This window comes from Astyanax mexicanus, chromosome 4, assembly GCF_023375975.1.
Source record: "Astyanax mexicanus isolate ESR-SI-001 chromosome 4, AstMex3_surface, whole genome shotgun sequence".
NCBI classification, from domain to species: domain Eukaryota; kingdom Metazoa; phylum Chordata; class Actinopteri; order Characiformes; family Acestrorhamphidae; genus Astyanax; species Astyanax mexicanus.
In genome coordinates this window covers 15402954-15424444 of record NC_064411.1, presented here as the reverse complement: position 1 = coordinate 15424444, position 21491 = coordinate 15402954, and the positions used below count along the sequence as shown (strand labels likewise).

At 40.1% G+C, this 21491-nt stretch overlaps 2 protein-coding genes across 4 annotated transcripts in view; both read left to right on the top strand.

The window, feature by feature from the left end:
* The window catches only part of LOC125801430 (zinc finger protein 239-like), a 269977-nt gene that overhangs the window by 140089 nt on the left and 108397 nt on the right, over positions 1–21491 (top strand). The window contains exon 1 of one of the 3 annotated variants that reach the window (XM_049478164.1): positions 2402–2427. The exons of the other annotated variants lie outside the window; for them this stretch is intronic. The gene's annotated coding sequence lies outside the window, so the exon portion shown is untranslated. Of the gene's footprint in view, positions 1–2401; positions 2428–21491 lie in introns of those variants that run through there. 3 annotated transcript variants of the gene reach the window in all.
* Positions 1966–21341, top strand: LOC125801675 (zinc finger protein OZF-like). Its single transcript, XM_049478471.1, has 2 exons — positions 1966–2020; positions 16438–21341. Exons 1-2 carry the CDS (start codon positions 1966–1968, stop codon positions 17664–17666), a joined length of 1284 nt encoding a protein of 427 aa, XP_049334428.1. The 3' UTR covers positions 17667–21341.

Genomic DNA, 21491 nt, shown 5'->3' with positions numbered 1-21491 from the left:
AAGAAGATCCTACTTGTTCCATTCATCCCATATTGCTGAGTTTATTAAGCTCTCATCAGTCCTGCCTTGTTTCTGTGTTATTGAAGCGTAGGATACGGAGGAGACATGGACTGTGTTTAGAGACGTGCTGGATCTGTCTGCAGCCCAAACACCTGTTCTTTCTTCACCTTTTCACTTGTTCTCTCCAAACTGAGCAACACAATGTAGACTTACATGTGGGTTTAAATCCAAGTCTTTCTAACTATCCCTCTAAACACACACCTCCCTCTAAACGTATCATCTACAGTAGTTTATCCTTTTAGATTGACGGTGTTCTGAAGAACTCAAATGCTGATTTTATGTTTGGACGTGGCTGACAGCGTATCTGCTGAGACCTGGAACTATTCTGATTACATTAACAGCACTAAGTTTATCATTTTCTTCAAGTGGGGAGACAGACCATAATAACCTTTTACTTTTGGAAGGTAGTCTGTTTTCTATTGGTTGAGAGACAAGAAGAGGGTCTACAGTAAAGGACTCATTCTCATCAGATGAGGATTCATTATAATCAGGATCCTCTCTAAAGTCCTCCTTTTTCTCAGACACATTCTCCTCTATGTCTCTGTCATGGTGAAAGAGATGTGAGAAATCCTCACTGAGAGAAAACCTTTTCTTAGACGTCATTTTCAGTAGAGACAGAGAGAGAGAGAGAGAACACATAGAGAACTGGTTTAGAAGCTGCTGTGAAACATTTTATATCTCTGCATAACCACTATGTTGTGTGAACTATTAATATGTTTGTAGGAACAATATATTCCTCCACAGAATGAGAAATATCAAGTTCTCATGAGAATTATGTTTTCCCCGCCCCCATCGCGTGAATTGTTAGTGGTTCTTGCACTAATACAGTTATAACGATGTTATTTTAGGAATCTGAATTGTTTTTGAAGATTATAAAATTGCATGTCATATTAACCTTTACATCATTCAACACATGTGTGTGTAAAATTCTGATATTTTTATGTTTTATAAAGCTAAAATAACCTGGGGTCAAATTGCAAGCAAGCAACACCGATGTATACAAAATGTGTACAAGACACAAGAAAAACATAGCATGAATTATATGGTTAGCCAGTTTTCTCTATTAAGTTAGGAAAAGACACCAAATATGAGGTAAATAAAATGAGATTAACTACTTACATAAATGCTTTAACATTGAATGGGTCAAATTGACCCCAAACATAAAATGGTGTTAATCTGTTTGATAATCTGGCCCAAATAGTCTCAACATCAGTAACTTCTTCCTTTAATGTGTACAAAAAGTTCTGTCTAAAATGGATAATATTTTGTAGTAGAATGAGAATTTTGTAGTAGAATAGAATTAGTAAGTGCTGTTTGTTGGAGTTGTACAGGAGCAATCAGAGAATCTCTATAGAGGACAAAGCCCACTTCAGAATCTGCTCTGAATCTCAGTCACTTGACAGAGTCTGAAATGTATAAAACTGTATACATTTTTATTCTAAAATGTATGAAACATTTAAAAAATATTGTTTTTAACAAAATAATAATTTAAGAAAGTTTGATGCTTTATAGAATAAAACTTTTACTCATTTCCTCAAAACCACATAATTGCAGAGATTATTAAAGCCTATGAACTGCAGTTTTAATCCTATTAAACATGTTCTGTGTGTAACTCCAGCATCAGTAGCAGTAATGCTAGTAAATCTACTGAATAAAAAACATTAGTTTTAGAAAATGGAAATATAGAGGTACGTTTTCTTTCCTATTTTAGTGAAATACTTTGTTCTACTTTGTAAAATTAAAGGAAAACTCCAGAGAAGTAGTTCTACAGTGTTTTAAATGAGAGTTTAGCTGTTTAGCTCCATTCAGCTCCATGCATTGAGGACTCCCTCGCGGGCTCCCTCTAGCGGTGATGGGGTATAATGTGATATAGCGGGGGAGGGGGCGGGGCTCTACATAACCCGGATGAGGCTGAGCTTCCGGGGTCTGCAGTTCTCTCGCAGCACCGGAGGAAGAGCAGGTAGTGATGGGCAGATGAAGCCTCATTGGGTGTATGGCACATTTCCCAAACTGTATCGACACTGTGTTGAAACTGTGTTGCTGTATCACTTAATGGCGACATCTGCTGGACTAAGAAAGTCATTGCAAGCAACTGCGCGAAGAAATGCATCGGTCACGTGGTTTTCCTTAAAATGATACGCGGTCTGACACAGGGGTTCGCCTTGTTTGCTCGGTGCATGCGCTGAAGTTTCAGTGTTGTCAGACCCATCGCTACCAAACGATACAGGAAGTGTATCGGTCACGTGGTTTTCCTTAACTTGATACGCGCACCGACACGGGGTTTCGCCTTGACAGCTCGGCGCATGTGTCGAGGTTTCAGGGTCGTCAGACCCATCACTAAGAGCAGGATCAGCTGAACTACAGAAGGTATGGAGAAGTCTCTCTCTCTCTCTCTCCCTCTCTCCAACACGCTGTTCTACATTCGCTCCTACACCACCTTCAGCATGTGCAGCATTTACACCACCAGCACTGGATCTTCTCCTAGCTCTGCTCAGCAGTCTGACTCTGACCCACAGACTCAGGAGAGGATAAATCTGAGATAAATGTGGGTTAAATCTGATCTGGACCTGTCATAAAATCAGGGTCTCCAAACACACAGTGGTCCAGTCTCAGCATGGATCTGCTTCTGGGTTCAGACTGATAGCGGATCAGAACCAGGACAGATTTTACAGCGTTTATTACTGTTGTAAGTGTAACAGAGTAATAAAATACCTTTGTTTTAGATGACCTTTATAAAATAAGGCACTTTAATGCTGTTAAATGAAGTTTTGGCGGCCCCTGCTGTTTAGTGGTGAACTGCAGTTACGCTACGTTTGGTCTTTCTGAGCCACCGTACCTCAGCAGCGGTCTGTGTGTTTCTGTGCTGCGGGTAGGTGCTGAGCTCCGTGTTTTATGAATAAATAGTGGTTAAAAACATGTTTAAAGTTAAAAATGCTGCTATTAATTCGAGTATAAGACAGATTAAAAAGTGTTTTTGTAGAGATATTAAGCAATGTTTAATAAAATAAGCATAATGAAAAATTCCTTATTTAATTTACTGGCAGCATCTTTTATATTAGGCGAATAGACAGAATATATTGATAAACCGCAAAACTGTATTACCCAGCAACTCTAGTTTTATTACAGATATTACAGTCAAACCTCTAAAATCCACTGATTTTATTTATTCTTCTAATATAAATCATGCTGTCAATGGCTAAAATAAATATATTTGTCTTTATAATTCTGTTGTATTAAAGAATCATGTGTTCTGAGTCAGAATATTATCATAAAGTACGGTGCTAAATTGTTTTTTTCAACAAAACTCACGTAATACAGACATTACAAACAATTCAAACCTGATTTCAGCTTTGTGATGCTAGCAAAATATCCTAGAATAAAATGATGTAAAATGTTTCATTCAAAACCAGTTATTTAGCTAACAAGCTAATGTCCTCAGCGATTTGTCTATCCGGGTAGCTAACCCAGCAAACATGCCCACACTGGGCCAATGAGGGCCCAATGTGGGCCAACACATCGGCCCCGTATGGGCAGCCCACATCGGGCCATCGGGGATTTGCACATCGGTGCGGTATCGGCCCCACGCCATCGGCCCCATATGGGCAGCCCACATCGGGCCATTGGGGATTTGCACATCGGTGCGGTATCGGCCCCACGCCATCGGCCCCATATGGGCAGCCCACATCGGGCCATTGGGGACTTGCACGTTGGTGCGGTATCGGCCCCACGCCATCGGCCCCATATGGGCAGCCCACATCGGGCCATTGGGGACTTGCACGTTGGTGCGGTATCGGCCCCACGCCATCGGCCCCATATGGGCAGCCCACATCGGGCCATTGGGGATTTGCACATCGGTGCGGTATCGGCCCCACGCCATCGGCCCCATATGGGCAGCCCAAATCGGACCATTGGGGATTTGCACGTCGGTGCAGTATCGCCCCCATATGGGCAGCCCACTTAGGGCCAACGGAGATTTGCTCATCGGGACGGCACCAGCACCATGGCGTCGGCCCATTTCAGGCAGCCCACATTGGGCCAATGGAGATTTGCTCACCAGTATAGCGTCGGCCCCACGGCGTGGGCCCTTTTCAGGCAGCCCACATTTGGCCAGCGAAGATTTACTCCTCTATACAAAATCAACACCAAAGCATTGGCCCATTGGGCCAACAGAGATTTGCAGAGCTCTAACACACACACACACACACACACACACACACACACACACACACACTGACTCATGCCCTCAGTGGAAAACCAATTGTGGCCCCAAAACTGTGCAATATTGAACAGAGAACACTTTTCAAGGAAGAAAATTTAAAGCTGTGCTATTGGCACTTTGACATTTTTTGCAACTGGCTGTAAAACAATTAAATAAATAACACAATTTAAAGTGTATAGTAAATTAATTAATTTATTACAAAGTATCATGTATGAAATATAAACAACACACAACATTATTTAAGTAAATTACTTAATAATAAATCCCAAATTTATATTTTAGCATGTAGATAAACATGTACTGCATAAATATCTCCATTTGCAAAAACAGTATTTAAAATAAACAGTATGATATAAATATCAAACATAATACAAAATAACAAAGAATTATACAACTTAAATTCATATATATATCTATTTATATATATAAACATCAATAAAAACAGCAAATCATATTCTTGAATAAATACTTAAATGCACTAGACTGATGTAGTAGATGAATAATAAACTGATACTATTATTGCTACTGGAACAAAGCCTCTGGGGTGGGTTTCCCGAAAACAGTCAACCTTAGCCAATAACAAATGACGTGAGTAAAGAACGAGCCAGTTCTGCGAGTGTTTCCCAAAGAGCTTCGCAACGTGAAAATTAACAAAGGAGGTTAAAGAACATCTTTGTTGACTCCTCCCCCGAAACAGCGCGCTCAATCGATCCACAAATATCGATTATTATGCAGTATTTATTCAGTATTACACCATAAAAATGTAAAAAAAGTGTTGTAATCATCAATATTATACATATTTTGAAATTTAAATTACAAAAGGATGTACTTTGGCATTAATAAAATACTCCTAAAGATACATATGACTAAATAAATAAGTCATATGTTTATATATAAATGTTTAATAAAAATTAAACTTTTTTTACTTTTTAAAACTATTATTGTTAATATATATATATATTATATTAATAGATATTGTACTAATATTATTAATAGTAATATTGATAATATTAATTTATTATTATTATAATTATTAATAATATAAAAATAATATAATAATACATATACGTATGTTCCGGTGTGTGTGTGTATATATATATATATATATATATATATATACACACACACACACACACACACACACACACACACACACACACACACACTCTGTAATGCTCCAGCTCATCCTAAATCACCATCTCAGTTGGGTTTAGGTCAGGGGATTGTAAAGGCCATGCACCTTTTTGTTAACTTTTGTTAATTCCATATGCGTCAATTAATTATTTTCATATTTTTAATATTAATCGACAATGTAAAAAAAAAAAAAACATTAAATGAGACGTGTCAACTGACTGGTATTTATATATTTGCGAGCTGACACACCCCAGAGTTTGCCCAGATGAACGGCCACAATGTTGGTTAGAAGCATCTAAATAAAGAATAATATTAAATATTACCTGCACATTCACCGATACCCTTTACAATACGTGTAGGTGTGATTAAAGACACCGCAGGCGTCCCCTGCACCGGACCTACAGTACCAGGGATTTTCCCAATAGCATGGAAATATATTGTATTGTGCTGTAATTCCCGGGCTGGTGGGAAGTGTATATAAGTGTGTATTCCACAGTAACAGCCTGATTACAGAATCCACGGACTTGGTGACTTTGCAGCTTTGCTTAGACCGTGAGCATCATCTACAGGAATCTGTATTTTAATAATTTATGGGTTTGATTGGTCAATTCCAGTATGCCCAGTCAGACTACAAGCCACAGACAAAGTTGGCATTATAATATAATATAATATAATATAATATAACTCATTCACTCACTGGCTGGAGTCTATACCAGCCGGGATCGGGCTGAAGGCAGAATACACCCTGGACAGGCCGCCAATCCATCGCAGGGCAGACAGACACACAGACACATCCACTCAGACCTAAGGGGCAATTTTTATCCGACATCCAATTAGCTTTGGACTGTGGGAGGAAACCGGAGCACCCGCAGACACGTCAAATAATATAATATAATATAATATAATATAATATAATATAATATATTAATTATTATAATAATTTTATATATATATATATATATATATATATATATATATATATATATATATATAATTTGTTATAATTAATAGTAACAAAATATAATTGCTTCAACAAGGGAAATTATAATTTTTCTCCCTCAAAATTGGCGGTCCCTGGTGTTTAAGGTGCTGAACTGCAAGTAGAGATCCCTTAAAGAAGCTCTTAAGAATAACGAGTGGGTGAGGGCACTCGTTAATCTGCGAGCGAGTTTACGTAGTACTTTAGTTACGCACGGGTTTGGGAAACACTCTTTAATTAACGATCAATCTTAAGTACGAGTTAACGAAGTTCTTAGCGTAACGAAGCTTTCAGGAAACCCACCCCTGATCTCTATTATTAATTTTATTCCTCTTGCTTGTAGACTTGGAACCAAAATGTCATCCCAATCAAACCAGTAAAAAAAAATTCTAATTGAATATAACATTAGTTTTTGCATTAAGGTTTTTATCTCACAGCAATAATAATGAAGGAGAAAATAGACACATGTATTTTACATAAATAGAACAGATATAGTTAATCATAATATCAAAAATGAATATTGTTTATGCATTAATATAGCATAGATCATAAATTAACTATTTTTTTGAAGAGACTGCATGAGACGATGCTTCCGTCCACCTGAACGGTCCCGTGCATTCCAAAGCCAAACCTTTGCAACCTGCTCGATCTCTGCATCCTTTGGTGGTGGCATGATTGATCTTCTCACGGCCTCTTAAAATAATAATATAGAGATATGAGAATGCAGTCAGGTAAATACTACATCTGTTAGTGTCTTTTCATGTACAATGCTTAATTTTAGAGAAATTTGCAGACTGTATTTGATTACAGTGATTCTTATATAGTGATAGTTTGAATTTGAATTTGAATTTCTTCAGGCTATTCATGGTGAAACATAAATAGCCTTTACAGTCACTGTGTGTGACTGGTAGTTACATTCTATAAACATGTGAGGTGGCCGATATCAGGATTTCAGGTTCACAAAAATACCAAAACTTTTTAAAATGATATCTTTCCCTTAGCTTAACTGGCTATCTTTCCCTTAGCTTAGCTGGATATCTTTCCCTTAGCTTAACTGGCTATATTTCCCTTAGCTTAGCTGGATATCTTTCCCTTAGCTTAACTGGCTATATTTCCGTTAGCTTAGCTGGCTAGCTTTCCGTTAGCTTAACTGGCTATCTTTCCCTTAGCTTAACTGGCTATCTTTCCCTTAGCTTAACTGGCTATATTTCCGTTAGCTTAGCTGGCTAGCTTTCCGTTAGCTTAACTGGCTATCTTTCCCTTAGCTTAACTGGCTATCTTTCCCTTAGCTTAAGTGGATATCTTTCCATTTTCCATTTCCCTTAATATTTCCCTTAGCAAGCCATTGTTCCCTTAGCTGGTTATTGTTGACATACTTGGATATAAAGTTAACTTACTTAACAGCAGTCTTTCTCCAAGAGCCGAGATAAGCTGCCAACTTGGGAGCCCCTTGTGTTATTTAAATGTGAGGTAAATTCTCATTCTAACTTAGCACAATGCTAACTTTTTTTAGCACAATGCTAACTTCGACATAGCTACCCTTATAATGCTACAATAACCTGAGAGTGGTAACTGCATTAGCACCACATTAGCATACATTAGCAAAAAATAGAAAAGCGGATAGTAGAACAGAAATTATAACTTACCTTTTAGTCACTTTGACAGACCAAAGTCACTCACTGACTTTGCCTTTAAGCTTGATCGTTGCTCTGTGGTAAAGGCACGTGCAGGGAGGGGGGAGGGGGAGGGGGGTGGATTCGTCGGTCACATGATCCACATTGACATGCCCTCACTGCCCTGTCGCGCCCACACGAATACACACAAATTAAATATCACATGCAAAAATAAAAAAATATGTAACTTTTATAACCTTGCTTGCTGGCTTACACAAAGTGTATAGTCAAGCACAAATACATTTATAATTTAATATTTTTATTTATTTATTATCAGCACTACCAATAATAAAGGTGAGATTATGAATCAGCACCATGGAGCAAATTCGTAGCTATCCAAAATATTAAATAAAAATATTTTTATAAATAAAAATGTATAGCTATACAGTATATGTCTTGACAAATATGAGATGTTACTGGGTGTGTGTGTGTGTGTGTGTGTGTGTGTTTTATGTGCATCAGAGTTTATCAATGATATTACAGGTGTTTCAAATTTTTGCTCCATGTGCACCCTTTTGACTTTGAGCACCTGCCCCTCCAAAGGTCTCTGCACAACTCTGCTGTGGTACCTTGATTTTTCTCCACTTTTGGTTTAGAAAATATTTCAGAGCTGATGCTACATTTCACACAGTGTTGCTCCTATCCACTAAGCTAGCTAATCTACCTAGCTCTCACAGACAAAAACAATAAAAAATATTCAGATACCCTTCATATGAACTTGTTATGACACAAACTTTCAGATTGTAAAATATTGAATGGTAAATTTGGGCTGACCCAGAGTAACCTAGCATAGGATTTGTGTGGGCATGCTCACATATGTGTGCGTGCTGCCCACATATAACCCACAATGCCTATAGTGTGTAAATGGTGCAGGCTGAATTTGGGCTGACCCACAGTGTCCCTGCATGACATTTGTGTGCACATGCCAAAGTGCAGGTTGCAGACATATAACCCATACCGGCCCTTCAGGGTATGAAATGGTGCAGGCTGAATTTGGGCTGACCACACTGGCTCTGCATGGGAATTGTATGGGCATGCTAAACTGTGCTTTGCCCACATATATCCTACACTGGCCCTTCAGGATGTAAAATGGTGCAGGCTGAATTTGGGCTGACCCACACTGGCTCTGCATGGGATTTGTGTAGGCATGCTAAAGTGTTTTGCCCACATATATCCTACACTGGCCCTTCAGGGTGTGAAATGGTGCAGTGCACTGGCTCTGCATGGGATTTGTGTGGGCATGCCAGAGTGTGGGTTGCCCACATTTAACCCACACTGGCCCTTCAGGGTGTGAAATAGTGCATGCTGAATTTGGGCTGACCCACACTGGCTCTGCATGGGATTTGTGTAGGCATGCCAGAGTGCGGGTTGCCCACATATAACCCACACTGGCCCTTCAGGGTGTGAAATGGTGCAGGCTGAATGTGGGCTGACCCACAGTGGGCCTGCCTGGGATTTGTGTGGGCATGCCAGAGTGCGGGTTGCCCACATATAACCCACACTGGCCCTTCAGGGTGTGAAATAGTGCAGGCTGAATTTGGGCTGACCCACACTGGCTCTGCATGGGATTTGTGTGGGCATGCCAGAGTGCGGGTTGCCCACATATAACCCACACTGGCCCTTCAGGGTGTGAAATAGTGCAGGCTGAATTTGGGCTGACCCACACTGGCTCTGCATGGGATTTGTGTGGGCATGCCAGAGTGCGGGTTGCCCACATATAACCCACACTGGCCCTTCAGGGTGTGAAATAGTGCAGGCTGAATGTGGGCTGACCCACACTGGCTCTGCATGGGATTTGTGTGGGCATGCCAGAGTGCGGGTTGCCCACATATAACCCACACTGGCCCTTCAGGGTGTGAAATAGTGCAGGCTGAATTTGGGCTGACCCACACTGGCTCTGCATGGGATTTGTGTGGGCATGCCAGAGTGCGGGTTGCCCACATATAACCCACACTGGCCCTTCAGGGTGTGAAATGGTGCAGACTGAATTTGGGCTGACCCACACTGGCTCTGCATGGGATTTGTGTGGGCATGCCAGAGTGCGGGTTGCCCACATATAACCCACACTGGCCCTTCAGGGCGTGAAATGGTGCAGGCTGAATGTGGGCTGACCCACAGTGGGCCTGCCTGGGATTTGTGTGGGCATGCCAGAGTGCGGGTTGCCCACATATAACCCACACTGGCCCTTCAGGGTGTGAAATGGTGCAGGCTGAATGTGGGCTGACCCACAGTGGGCCTGCCTGGGATTTGTGTGGGCGCATCAAAGTGTTGGCTGTCCAAATAATTCCCACACTGGGCCTACAGGGGCATTAATGCACTGGACCAGTTCAGGCTAGCCCACAGCGGCCTTTTATAGGATTTGAGTGGGCCAGCCAATGAACAGGCTGCCCACAGAAAACCCATGTTGGGCCTGTTTGGAATTTTAATGGGCTAGCCCCTGCCCACAGTGCCCACACTTAGCCCACGAAGGGCCGATGTGTAGCTTTTTGCTGGGAATGTTAGCTAAAGTTGCAAGTAGCTAATAAAGTAGTAGCTCGTGTTAAAGGTACCAATGTTTTTTTTTTATCAGTATCTAATGTTGCTAAAGTTGCAAGCGTTTTATAACAGGTAGCTAATGCTAGCTTACTAGCTAAAGGTACCAGCATTTTTTAAATTTGTAGCTAATGTTAGCTAGCTAGTTAAAATTGCAAGCGCTTCATAACCGGTAGCTAATGTTAGCTAGCTAGATCAAGTTGCAAGCACTTAATAACCGGTAGCTAATGTCCGCTAGCTGCAAGCATTTTATTACCAATAGTTAATGTTTGCTAGTTGCAAGCGTTTTATAATCAGTAGCTAAAGTTTGCTTGCTAGCTAAAGGTACCAGCAGTTTTTTTATTGGTAGCTAATGTTAGCTAGCTAGTTAAAATTGCAAGCGCTTCATAACCGGTAGCTAATGTCCGCTAGCTGCAAGCATTTTATTGCCAATAGTTAATGTTTGCTAGTTGCAAGCGTTTTATAATCAGTAGCTAAAGTTTGCTTGCTAGCTAAAGGTACCAGCAGTTTTTTTATTGGTAGCTGTTAGCTAGCTAGCTAAAGTTGCAAGCATTTTATAATCTGTAGCTAACATTACTGAAATAAAAAAATATATTTCTTGAACACACTACTGCAAAAAAAAATAATATTTAATTGTATTATTTCATACAATATGATATGTGGCACACCCATAACTGAGATATTAAATAATACAAGAATTTTATCAGATTTGTAACAGAAGTCAATGATCCAGAATTTCAGGATATTAATAATGCACTCTGAATATCTCCATATATCCAGGATTAAAGTAAAATAAATGATACTGGACAGATGCAATCTGTCTCTAGTAGATATGTAATGGGGAAATGAGCACAGTGTGAATTTTTCTTTTGCTAAAAACAGTAAAAAAAAAAAATAATAAAAAAATAAATATATATATATATATATATATATATATATATATATATATATATATATATATATAGTACCCTGACATGATAATTAGGGGTGGGTGATATTTTATTGTATAATATTGTTCACAATATTTCAAAATGCTGCCGATATTAGTGCATACGTTAGTGCACCCCTCTAGGCCATATGCATTTAAAATGGCTTATATATATATATATATATATATATATATATATATATATATATATATATATATATATATATATATATATATATATACAGTGGTGTGAAAAAGTGTTTGCCTCCTTCCTGTTTTCCTGATTTTTTGCATGTTTGTCACACATGTTTTAAAACATCAAACCAATTTAAATGTTAGTCAAACCCAACACAGTTAAACACAAAATGCTATTTTTAAATAAAGGTGTTTATTATTAAGGGAGAAAAAAATCCAAACCTACATGGCCCTGTGTGAAAAAGTGATTGCCTCCTTGTTAAAACATACCGTCACTGTGGTTTCTGAAACCTGAGTACACTGTCTCTAGCCACACCCAGGCCTGATTATTGCCACACCTGTTCTCAATGAAGACATCACTTAAATAGAACCTGCCAGACAAAGTGAAGTCCACCAAAATATCCTTAAAAGATACACATCATGACAAGATCCAAAGAAATTCAGGAAAAATTGAGAAAGAAGTTAACTGAGATCTATAAGTCTGGAAAGGGTAATAAAGCCATTTCCAAAGCTTTGGGAATCCAGCGAACCACAGTGAGAGCCATTGTTCACAAATGGCAAAAGACACGGAACAGTGGTGAACCTTTCCAGGAGTGGCCGGCCGCCCAAAATTAGCGCAAGAGCGCAGCAACGATTCATTCAAGAGGTCACAAAAGACCCCACAACAACATCCAAAGAACTGGGCAAAAATGGCCGACATGGCAGAGTTCCTAGACGAAAACCTCTGCTGAGCAAAAAGAACATTAAAGCTCGTCTCAATTTTTCCAAAACACACCTTGATGATCCCCAAGACTTGGGAAAACATTCTGTGAACCGATGAGACAAAAGTTGAACCCTTTGGAAGGTGTGTGTCCCAGTACATCTAGCATAAAAGTAACACTGCATTCCAGAAAAGATCATTATACCAACAGTAAAACATGGTGGTGGTAGTGTGATGGTCTGGAGCTGTTTTGCTGCGTCAGGGTCTGGAAGACCGGCTGTGATAAATGGAACTATGAATTCTGCTGTCTACCAAAAGATCCTGAAAGCGAATGTCCGACCATCTGTTCGTGACCTCAAGCTAGGCCTGGACAATAATTCGATATCGGTATTTATCGCGATAAGAAATGTTTCAATAACGGTGATATCAGTTTTGTGGTATATCGATATGTATTAGAATCACGGACAGGCGTGAGCCGGAGCCGGCACGAGCGGATCCAAGGCTAAGGTAGACTCGGTTCGAGTCAGCTCGCTCGGCCGCGGGTCCTCTCGCTCGGCTGTGGATCCTCTCGCTCGGCCGCGGGTCCGCTCCCTTGCCGCTTTGCTGCAAATTGTGCCGGAGAGTGCAGCCGACCAGCAGCGGTAATGTTAAAGCTCACCTTCCGTCGTTTTTTCTTTCATTTTAAAATGTCTAGTTGTGGTCTCTAGTATGAATGAATGACATGTGAGCCGTTTTTGTAAAAAAAAAGTGCTCGGGTGTCTCTGTATAGCTCTTTTTTAATGGACTTTTAGGGGTGTGTCCAAAATGACCGGATTCCAGCTTTGCTCATGAATATTCATACATGCAAACAGCATGCAAATATCTCTCCTCTGATTGGCTAGGAGCACTGCGACGCCCCTCCACTGCTCTGCCGCTCACTGCCTCCCACCTCCTAACTGATGAGCGGTGATGTTGCGTCGCTTCAGCTCCGCCTCTGGGAGTTTCTCGAGCCAAGGTGGGCTGGTCTGTGAGTTTCTGCCTACGTAGGCAGAAACATAATTCAAAATTCACCAGTTTTTCGGAGGGGGGGAGGGGGTATTTGTTTGCTTAGCTCCTGCAGACAATGGGGGCTGCAAAACAGTTTAATGTGCAGGTGTACACATTCAACTCGGAGAGACCTACTGTATTCCACAAAAAACAAGAAAAATCGGATTTTCGCGGAAGGTGACCTTTAATACATCTAATCTGTTCCACCACTTCAAGCAACTCCACTACATACAATATTTTTCTTATACTGACTGAAGCACTTTTATAGCTTATGTTGTAACTAAGTTATTCATAGTTGATAAAGCCTGTAGGTTTGTTTATTTGACGGGAAAATCTTGTCGCTTTATTTATAAAGGCTTATTGTATTATATATCCTAGTTGAAACACTTTTGTTTTAATCTGTTAAATTTGTTCCCCAAGAATAAGAAGCTCGGCCTCTGTTGTAATTTAAAGTTATTTTTATTGGTAATAGTTATATAGTCTTATGTTTGACAGGGACGTCATGTTATTATTTTGCTATATGCAAATAATATTGAGCATTGATTTATTTTGACTACTTTTATTTCTAAAGTATTAAAGTTTTTGTGAAAGGAGGTTTCAAAGGCTTAAATTAAATTTTCAGACAGTAGTAGGTACAGATTTCCGATAGATAGATAGATAGATAGATAGATAGATAGATAGATAGATAGATAGATAGATAGATAGATGTGCATATAATGAGGGTATCTGATGCCAGCCATACAAAAAGTGCAAATACACAGTTACATAATAATTTAAATTCATAGTGCTGCAGGGATTGCAGGGCTTCTTGGCAGTTTTCTGAGGCCTATTTAAGTATTTATATCAATATCGAAATTATATCGTATCAACCGAAATTTAAGGAATATATCGTGATATAAATTTTGGCCATATCGTCCAGCACTACCTCAAGCTGAAACGAACTTGGGTTCAACAGCAGGACAATGATCCAGAACACACCAGCAAGTCCACCTCTGAATGGCAGTATAAAAACAAAATGAAGACTTTGGAGTGGCCTAGTCAAAGTCCTGACCTGAATCCAGTTGAGATGCTGTGGCATCGAAAACTCTCCAATGTGGCTGAATTACAAAAATTCTGCAAAGATGAGTGGACCAAAATTGCTCCACAACGCTGTAAAAGACTCACTTCAAGTTATCGCAAATGCTTGGTTGCAGTTGTTGCTGCTAAGGGTGGCCCGACCAGCTATTCGGTTTAGGGGGTAATCACTTTTTCACACAGGGCCATGTAGGTTTGGATTTTTCTTTCCTCCCTTAATAATAAAAACGTTCATTAAAAATAGCATTTTGTGTTTACCTGTATTATTTGTCTTTGACTAATATTTAAATTAGTTTGATGTTTTTTCACACCACTGTTCATGTAAATTCTACCTCACTATAACCATCATATATATCCACAAACAACAAAACCCGGACTACGACTCTATGAAGTAACGTTATGAATATGAAGCTAGCTAGAATATCTTGACGAAACACCAGAGCAACAAAATAAGACTTACTTGTCCAAAAAGAAGCCGGACAGCTCGGCGTCTGTTTTCAGCTGGTTTGCGTCTCTTAGCTCACGCCAACGAGTGAAAGAGATTCCTATATTTATTCTTGTCCGTTCTCTAGGCCGATTAGTCTCTCTTTCTGGCTTTCACAGACATCTTCCGTCTCTTTCCAGCTTCTAGTCTAACTGACTGTCACAGGCTGTATTTTATTAAGCACACAGTAGGTTTGTTCTGTGTGTTTTGTTTCAGAGACAAGTCTTTTTAACCATCAGAAACAATCTCATCACAGTTTACATGGTTAGCTCTGTTACCTTTTTCTTAGAAAAATCGCAGTATATCCAGATATGTTTTAATATCAGAGCTGCAACCCACTGCAGGAACTTAAAAATCCTCCCCAGCGAGACAGAGCGGGGTGGGGCTTCTCAACCTGCGCTCCGCAAAACCAGAAGGCTGATTGGCTGTTTCTCCTGAAAGGCGGAACTTCATCCTTGAACTGGCTACGTGATTAGTGTTAAGAGATTTTCCATTTACACACGGCCAGTGGCCTGTCTCATCATTAATAATACAGCTGAGCTGAGCAAAATGATTCTGGGATAAAGCCCCTGAAGCCCAGGCCAGGGACGCCCCTGGTTAGAACTGCAGGGTGGAAAGCAGGTCGCAGTTCTCGAAAGAGGCAAACTTACAGAGCTTGGTTTGAGCTCAGAGGAGCTCCGGCACAGACACGAGAGGACCGCTATTCCTCCTATTACACGTCAGTGCAGCGCTGCAGTGAGTCTGAAGCTGTAATTTTACTTCTTTAAAAACTTCAACAGTCAAGGAAATCCTTCATAGTGTGCCTTTAAATAAAGATACTCAGGGAAATGGGAATACGAGTATCTTCTCAAGATCAACTTTGAGTCTTTTATCCAGAACTAACAAAAGGTAGAAAGCACAAGAATACCCCAGAAGAAGGGGAAACAAAAAGCAGCCCCAGGAGAACACCCAAGGAGGCTTTAAAATAAAACCTAAGGACATTTGTCTTTCTTTCTTTCAAACTAAGAAAGTTCTCAGCTTCTAGTGAGACTGGAACAGAATCAAGACTGTCTGTGGGCAGTCCTTATAAAGACACTAAGCAGGTGTCTGCCTGATTATTGCAAATGGCAAAATGTGGCCTCCCTCTAGTGGCTGGAGGACCACCAGGTACAGTACAGAAGCTTTTATGGTAATATGAAGATGTCCCAGTAGTTTTGTCAGTGTAGTGTAACTGATTGATTTAGACAGTTCTCTTCAGTTAATTGACCTGTTTTTATATTAATATTCAATGGCATTTTTCTTTGTTTTTTTTTTTCAGAAATGAAAATATTCCCCTGAAATTCATCACCAACAACCAGGATATTTAACTAAGAGCAGTGTTAAACTGCTGAAAGAGGTGAAGCAGAAGCCGTCCTGAAGAATCTCCAGAACACACAGAAATTGTTGCATTTAACAGACAAATGAAGCCAAGTCCCGACATGGAGAAACATCAGCACTCTGTCAAGATTTTACTAAACAGAGTCATCTCAAAATACACCAGCGCATTCACACAGGAGAGAAACCGCATCACTGCTCAGACTGTGGGAAGAGTTTTACTAAACAGAGTGATCTCAAAAAACACCAGCGCATTCACACAGGAGAGAAACCGTATCACTGCTCAGACTGTGGGAAGAGTTTTACTGAACAGAGTACTCTCAAAAAACACCAGCGCATTCACACAGGAGAGAAACCGTATCACTGCTCAGACTGTGGGAAGAGATTTACTACAAAGAGTCATCTCAAAATACACCAGCGCATTCACACAGGAGAGAAACCGTATCACTGCTCAGACTGTGGGAAGAGATTTACTCAACAGAGAGATCTCAAAAAACACCAGCGCATTCACACAGGAGAGAAACCGTATCACTGCTCAGACTGTGGGAAGAGTTTTACTGAACAGAGTCATCTCAAAAAACACCAGCGCATTCACACAGGAGAGAAACCGTATCACTGCTCAGACTGTGGGAAGAGTTTTACTGAACAGAGTACTCTCAAAAAACACCAGCGCATTCACACAGGAGAGAAACCGTATCACTGCTCAGACTGTGGGAAGAGATTTACTACAAAGAGTCATCTCAAAATACACCAGCGCATTCACTCAGGAGAGAAACCGTATCACTGCTCAGACTGTGGCACAAGTTTTAATCAACTGGGGACTCTCAAACTGCATCAGCGCATTCACACAGGAGAGAAACCGTATTACTGCTCAGGCTGTGGGAAGTGTTTTACTCAACAGAGTACTCTCATAAAACACCAGCGCATTCACACAGGAGAGAAACCGTATTACTGCTCAGGCTGTGGGAAGTGTTTTACTCAACAGAGTACTCTCATAAAACACCAGCGCATTCACACAGGAGAGAAACCGTATCACTGTTTATACTGTGGGAAGAGTTTTAATCAACAGAGTCATTTCAAAATACACCAGCGCATTCACACAGGTGAGAAACCGTATCACTGCTCAGACTGTGGGAAGAGTTTTACTAAAAAGGGTACTCTCAATAATCACCAGCGCATTCACACAGGAGTGAGACCATATTACTGCTCAGAATGTGGGAACAGTTTTACTCAGCAGAGTCATCTCAATAAACACCAGCGCATTCACACAGGACAGAAAACTATCCCAAATTTGTCTCACGGCAATTAAAATCTTTTGGACAGAACACCTTAATCCTACATGTTCCACCAGAAACAAACATGAACTGAATTTAATAATGGATTTTACAGGTTCAGCAAAATGAATCTTATCCAGCAATCATGTTTATTGAATTCCATGTTGTGTTTTCTCGTATGTTTGATATTTCAGGACATTCTTTGTGAGACAGAGCTCAGTTTTTAGATTAGATTAGATTAGATTAGATAATACTTTATTGTCAGATCCATGATCTGAAATTTGTTTTGCATAAAAACAGTAGCTCCGTTACAACATCATACATTAACAACACAACATATAAGGGCACAAACAACCATTATAAAAGGGGAAAAAAAAGAAAAGGGTAGTTTAGGTAGTTACGGTAAGAGTTCAGTTCTGGAGAAGGGAAGGTCATTCGAATGAGGGCACTGTCAAGTATTCAAGGAGATTTTATTGTCATTCGCATCACATGTGAATCAGAAACACTCATCCTCAGCGGCAGCAGATCAAGCTTGTTATCCAAAGAGCGGAAGTTGGGTCCGAACTGACGTAAAAACAGCTCAAAATAGGGTGTTAGCTAGGAGCGTGAGAAGCCGCTGCACTACTGTGCGTCGCCATCTTGCATCTTACATTCAGTGCTTGCACCAGATGTTAGATTAGCATAACTTAGCCTTTAAAATGTAGATGTCGTAGTTTTAAGGAGTAAAGTAGGATTCTTAGCTTGCAACTAAATGTTTAGGACCAAACCTATAACCTAAGGTCCATCCATATGAAAGGAGAAGGGGAAAACACCACCAGAGCCACAGAGAGAGTAAGGTTGCAGGCTCATTCACTCCCTCTGCTGGTGTTCTCATTTGTCTATGATTCAGTCTCTCTGATTAAAAATGTGTTACTATAGAGGGATATAGGTGATTATTTGGTTGCATTGTATATGTCAAGTTTTATACGCTCATCATTCCCTTATTGAGTATTATATGTTGCTGAAGGTTTTTTATTCTTCAAATTTACTAAGAACATCTAAATTATTTAGTATCTTAATAGTTTTTATCCAGTACCAACAATTATCTTTGTATTGCTTCACCTCTATATTTACTCTTCTGTGTGTTTTAATAAAAGGCTTTTATATGGCAGATCTGCAATCTCATTGTGTTTTCTCAATATATGTGCGACATGAAACCTATAGGCCTGAGATTATCTTATGTTATTATTTGTTAAATACACAAAGTCGCCCAAAGGGAAAAAAACAGTGTGAAATGGATTTGGGTTGAAGTGAAATGTAATAGTCAATTTCAGAATGAAATTAAGAAAGAATTTTTTTTTTTAGTCTTAAAAGGGATACATTTACTTCCAGTGGTATAGTAGCATGTGTTTAACTTGTATTCATATGCTTATAGTTAAGGTTGCACCGATAACGTATCGGTATCGGCACCGATACTGGCACGTACACATAGTATTGGTATCGGCAATGGGTATCGACCCATTTAGTACTATCAGCACTGCACTGGCTTCCAGTCAAATTCCGCATAGACTATAAAATTCTCCTGTTAACGTATAAAGCCCTACATGGGCTCGCTCCTGAGTATTTACAAGACCTCATCTCCTGTTATGAACCACCGCGATTACTTAGATCTCAGGGTGCTGGTTTATTAGTAGTTCCTAAAATTCAGAGGAGCTCTGCAGGAGGAAGAGCTTTCTCTTATAAAGCGCCTCAACTCTGGAATAATCTCCCCGAATATGTTCGGGACTCAGACACAGTCTCAATCTTTAAGTCTAGACTGAAAACTTACTTGTTTAGTTTAGCTTTTGGTAATTAATGTTTTTCCCTTTAGATAAGGCTGCAGATTCAGGGGTTCATGGACAGAGGAAATTGTGGTAAACTGAGATGCTGGTGCTGTTGTTCTCCCACTGCACACGGTCACTCAGGTTTGTGGACGGTGGAGTGGGTGGAGGCCAGTGTTTCAGGGAGCCTTCATGTCTATGTTACCTTCTGGCGCTCTGCCTTTTGTTAGGCTGTTTTATTTAGATCTGCCGGAGTCATTAGCCACACTCTGATAATCTTTTATATTCTCTGTTTTACATAAATCCAGTCAAAACTAATTCCATCTCTCTGCCTTCCTCTGAGTTACTGACTGCCCACCTGTCTGACCCGATACCGAGGGATGTTGGACCCTCAGGCTCTCATGTCGTCTGTCTGGCCAGACTGGAAGTTTCTGAAGTCAGCTCTTCTCCATCACCCACCACAGATCAGCTGCTCATCATCCATCTTACTCTATAAGCCATTAGTGGAGCTGCTATACACCTGAATATATAAAACCTATGTGGATGTATGAAAGACTTTTTAAAATTAATTTAAAAGCCATTTGACCAGTGGTAGGATGGTCCCCCCCTTTAATGTGAGTCTTGGTCCTCCCAAGGTTTCTTCCTCCTCCTCCAGCTCTGAGGGAGTTTTTCCTTGCCTCCGCGCTCACTGGGGGTTCTGTATTCTGTATATTCTATGTTTAATCTTTTGCCTGACTCTTTGTCCTGTAATCATTGTAGGTACCCTAGCCAGCCTGTAGGTGGCAGCACCACCAGTAATGCCCAATGCAAGAAAACACCAGAAGAAGAAATAGGGGTGTGGCTTCACATGTAACAAAAGCTCCCCTGAGGCAGGAACAAAGCCTCTTTGAGTTTGCCCACAGACAGGTAAACATCTGAACAAAGAGACCAGAACATCAAGACCAAGGCCTCTCCTTTGTTCTACCAAGAGAACAAAGAGAACATCTTTAGGCCTACATCTTCAAGATTACAACTTTAGCCAAACTTTAGCCAAACGTTTACACACGGCTATTTCTTCAAGACAAGCTTGCACGAGATACATAGCTCGGAAAAGAAAAGAAAAGCGACCAGATCCTTCTCTTAACTGTGTACAAATTTCCTGGAACCAAAGCCAGAAGGACGAATCATTCCCAGAAGATTTACCTGGACGTCGTCAAAACCCTTTCTACAAGAAGGCTGAAAATTCCCTCAATCCAGTGAGGACGGAAAACATGGATATATCTAACAAATCCATTGCGTAAGACTGAACTTTAAAACATCTGGGCATAGTTTAGATAAAGAACATTTTATCTTTAACTTGTATTGTATTTTACATTTTACATAAGTGTAATTTTATTTATGAAACTGTTTAGATTCTAAACTAAATTCTGTGAGCAAACCAACCTACTTTTCTCTGCATGCAAATCTCTTTCTCTTTCTAACACTGAAATACAGCTACTGTATTTCTCCCTTCTAAAAACTAGAATCTAGCAATAGCTTTAAAACTGTCTCTTTAAATAGTCAGCTTCAGTTCTTTGTTCTGGCTCAACAGAGACCTTAACAAAGAACAGCTGAATTCAGTTACAGTGGAGCCACGCTCCACGTTTAAACTCAGCGCCATTTATCCTTTGTCCGCGCGCACGCGCACACACGCACGCTCCTCTCGCGCACCCGCGAGAACACATGCGCACACTCGCATACGCGAAAACCCCCTTTCCGTCTCTATCGCGCGCACACACGCGCACGCACTCACCCGCTCTCTCTCTCTCTCCCTCATACACACACCCTTAGCTAAATAACCATTTAGCTCTCATATTGTAAATATACTGACTGCTGTTTGTAATATTTGTGTTTAGATTAGTTTGTGTGTTAATAAATGTCCATTTATTTTCACCAAGTTGTCTGTGTTGATTTCATGAATGCTGGTTGCTGCCAATAATCATATAAAAGAATTCAATTTAAGACCTTCATAATCTGAGTCAGCAATATCAGGATTTTAGTCAGTGATTAAAATCCTGATATTGTGGCTTTTTAATTAATAAC

What these genes read in the sequence shown, in the direction of transcription:
- LOC125801675 (XM_049478471.1), top strand. Translation starts at nt 1,966, where the DNA reads ATGAGGCTGAGCTTCCGGGGTCTGCAGTTCTCTCGCAGCACCGGAGGA. An exon ending in CAGCACCGGAGGAAGAGCAG is followed by an intron (nt 2,021 to 16,437) that starts GTAGTGATGGGC and finishes GTTGCATTTAAC; the next exon opens with AGACAAATGAAGCCAAGTCC.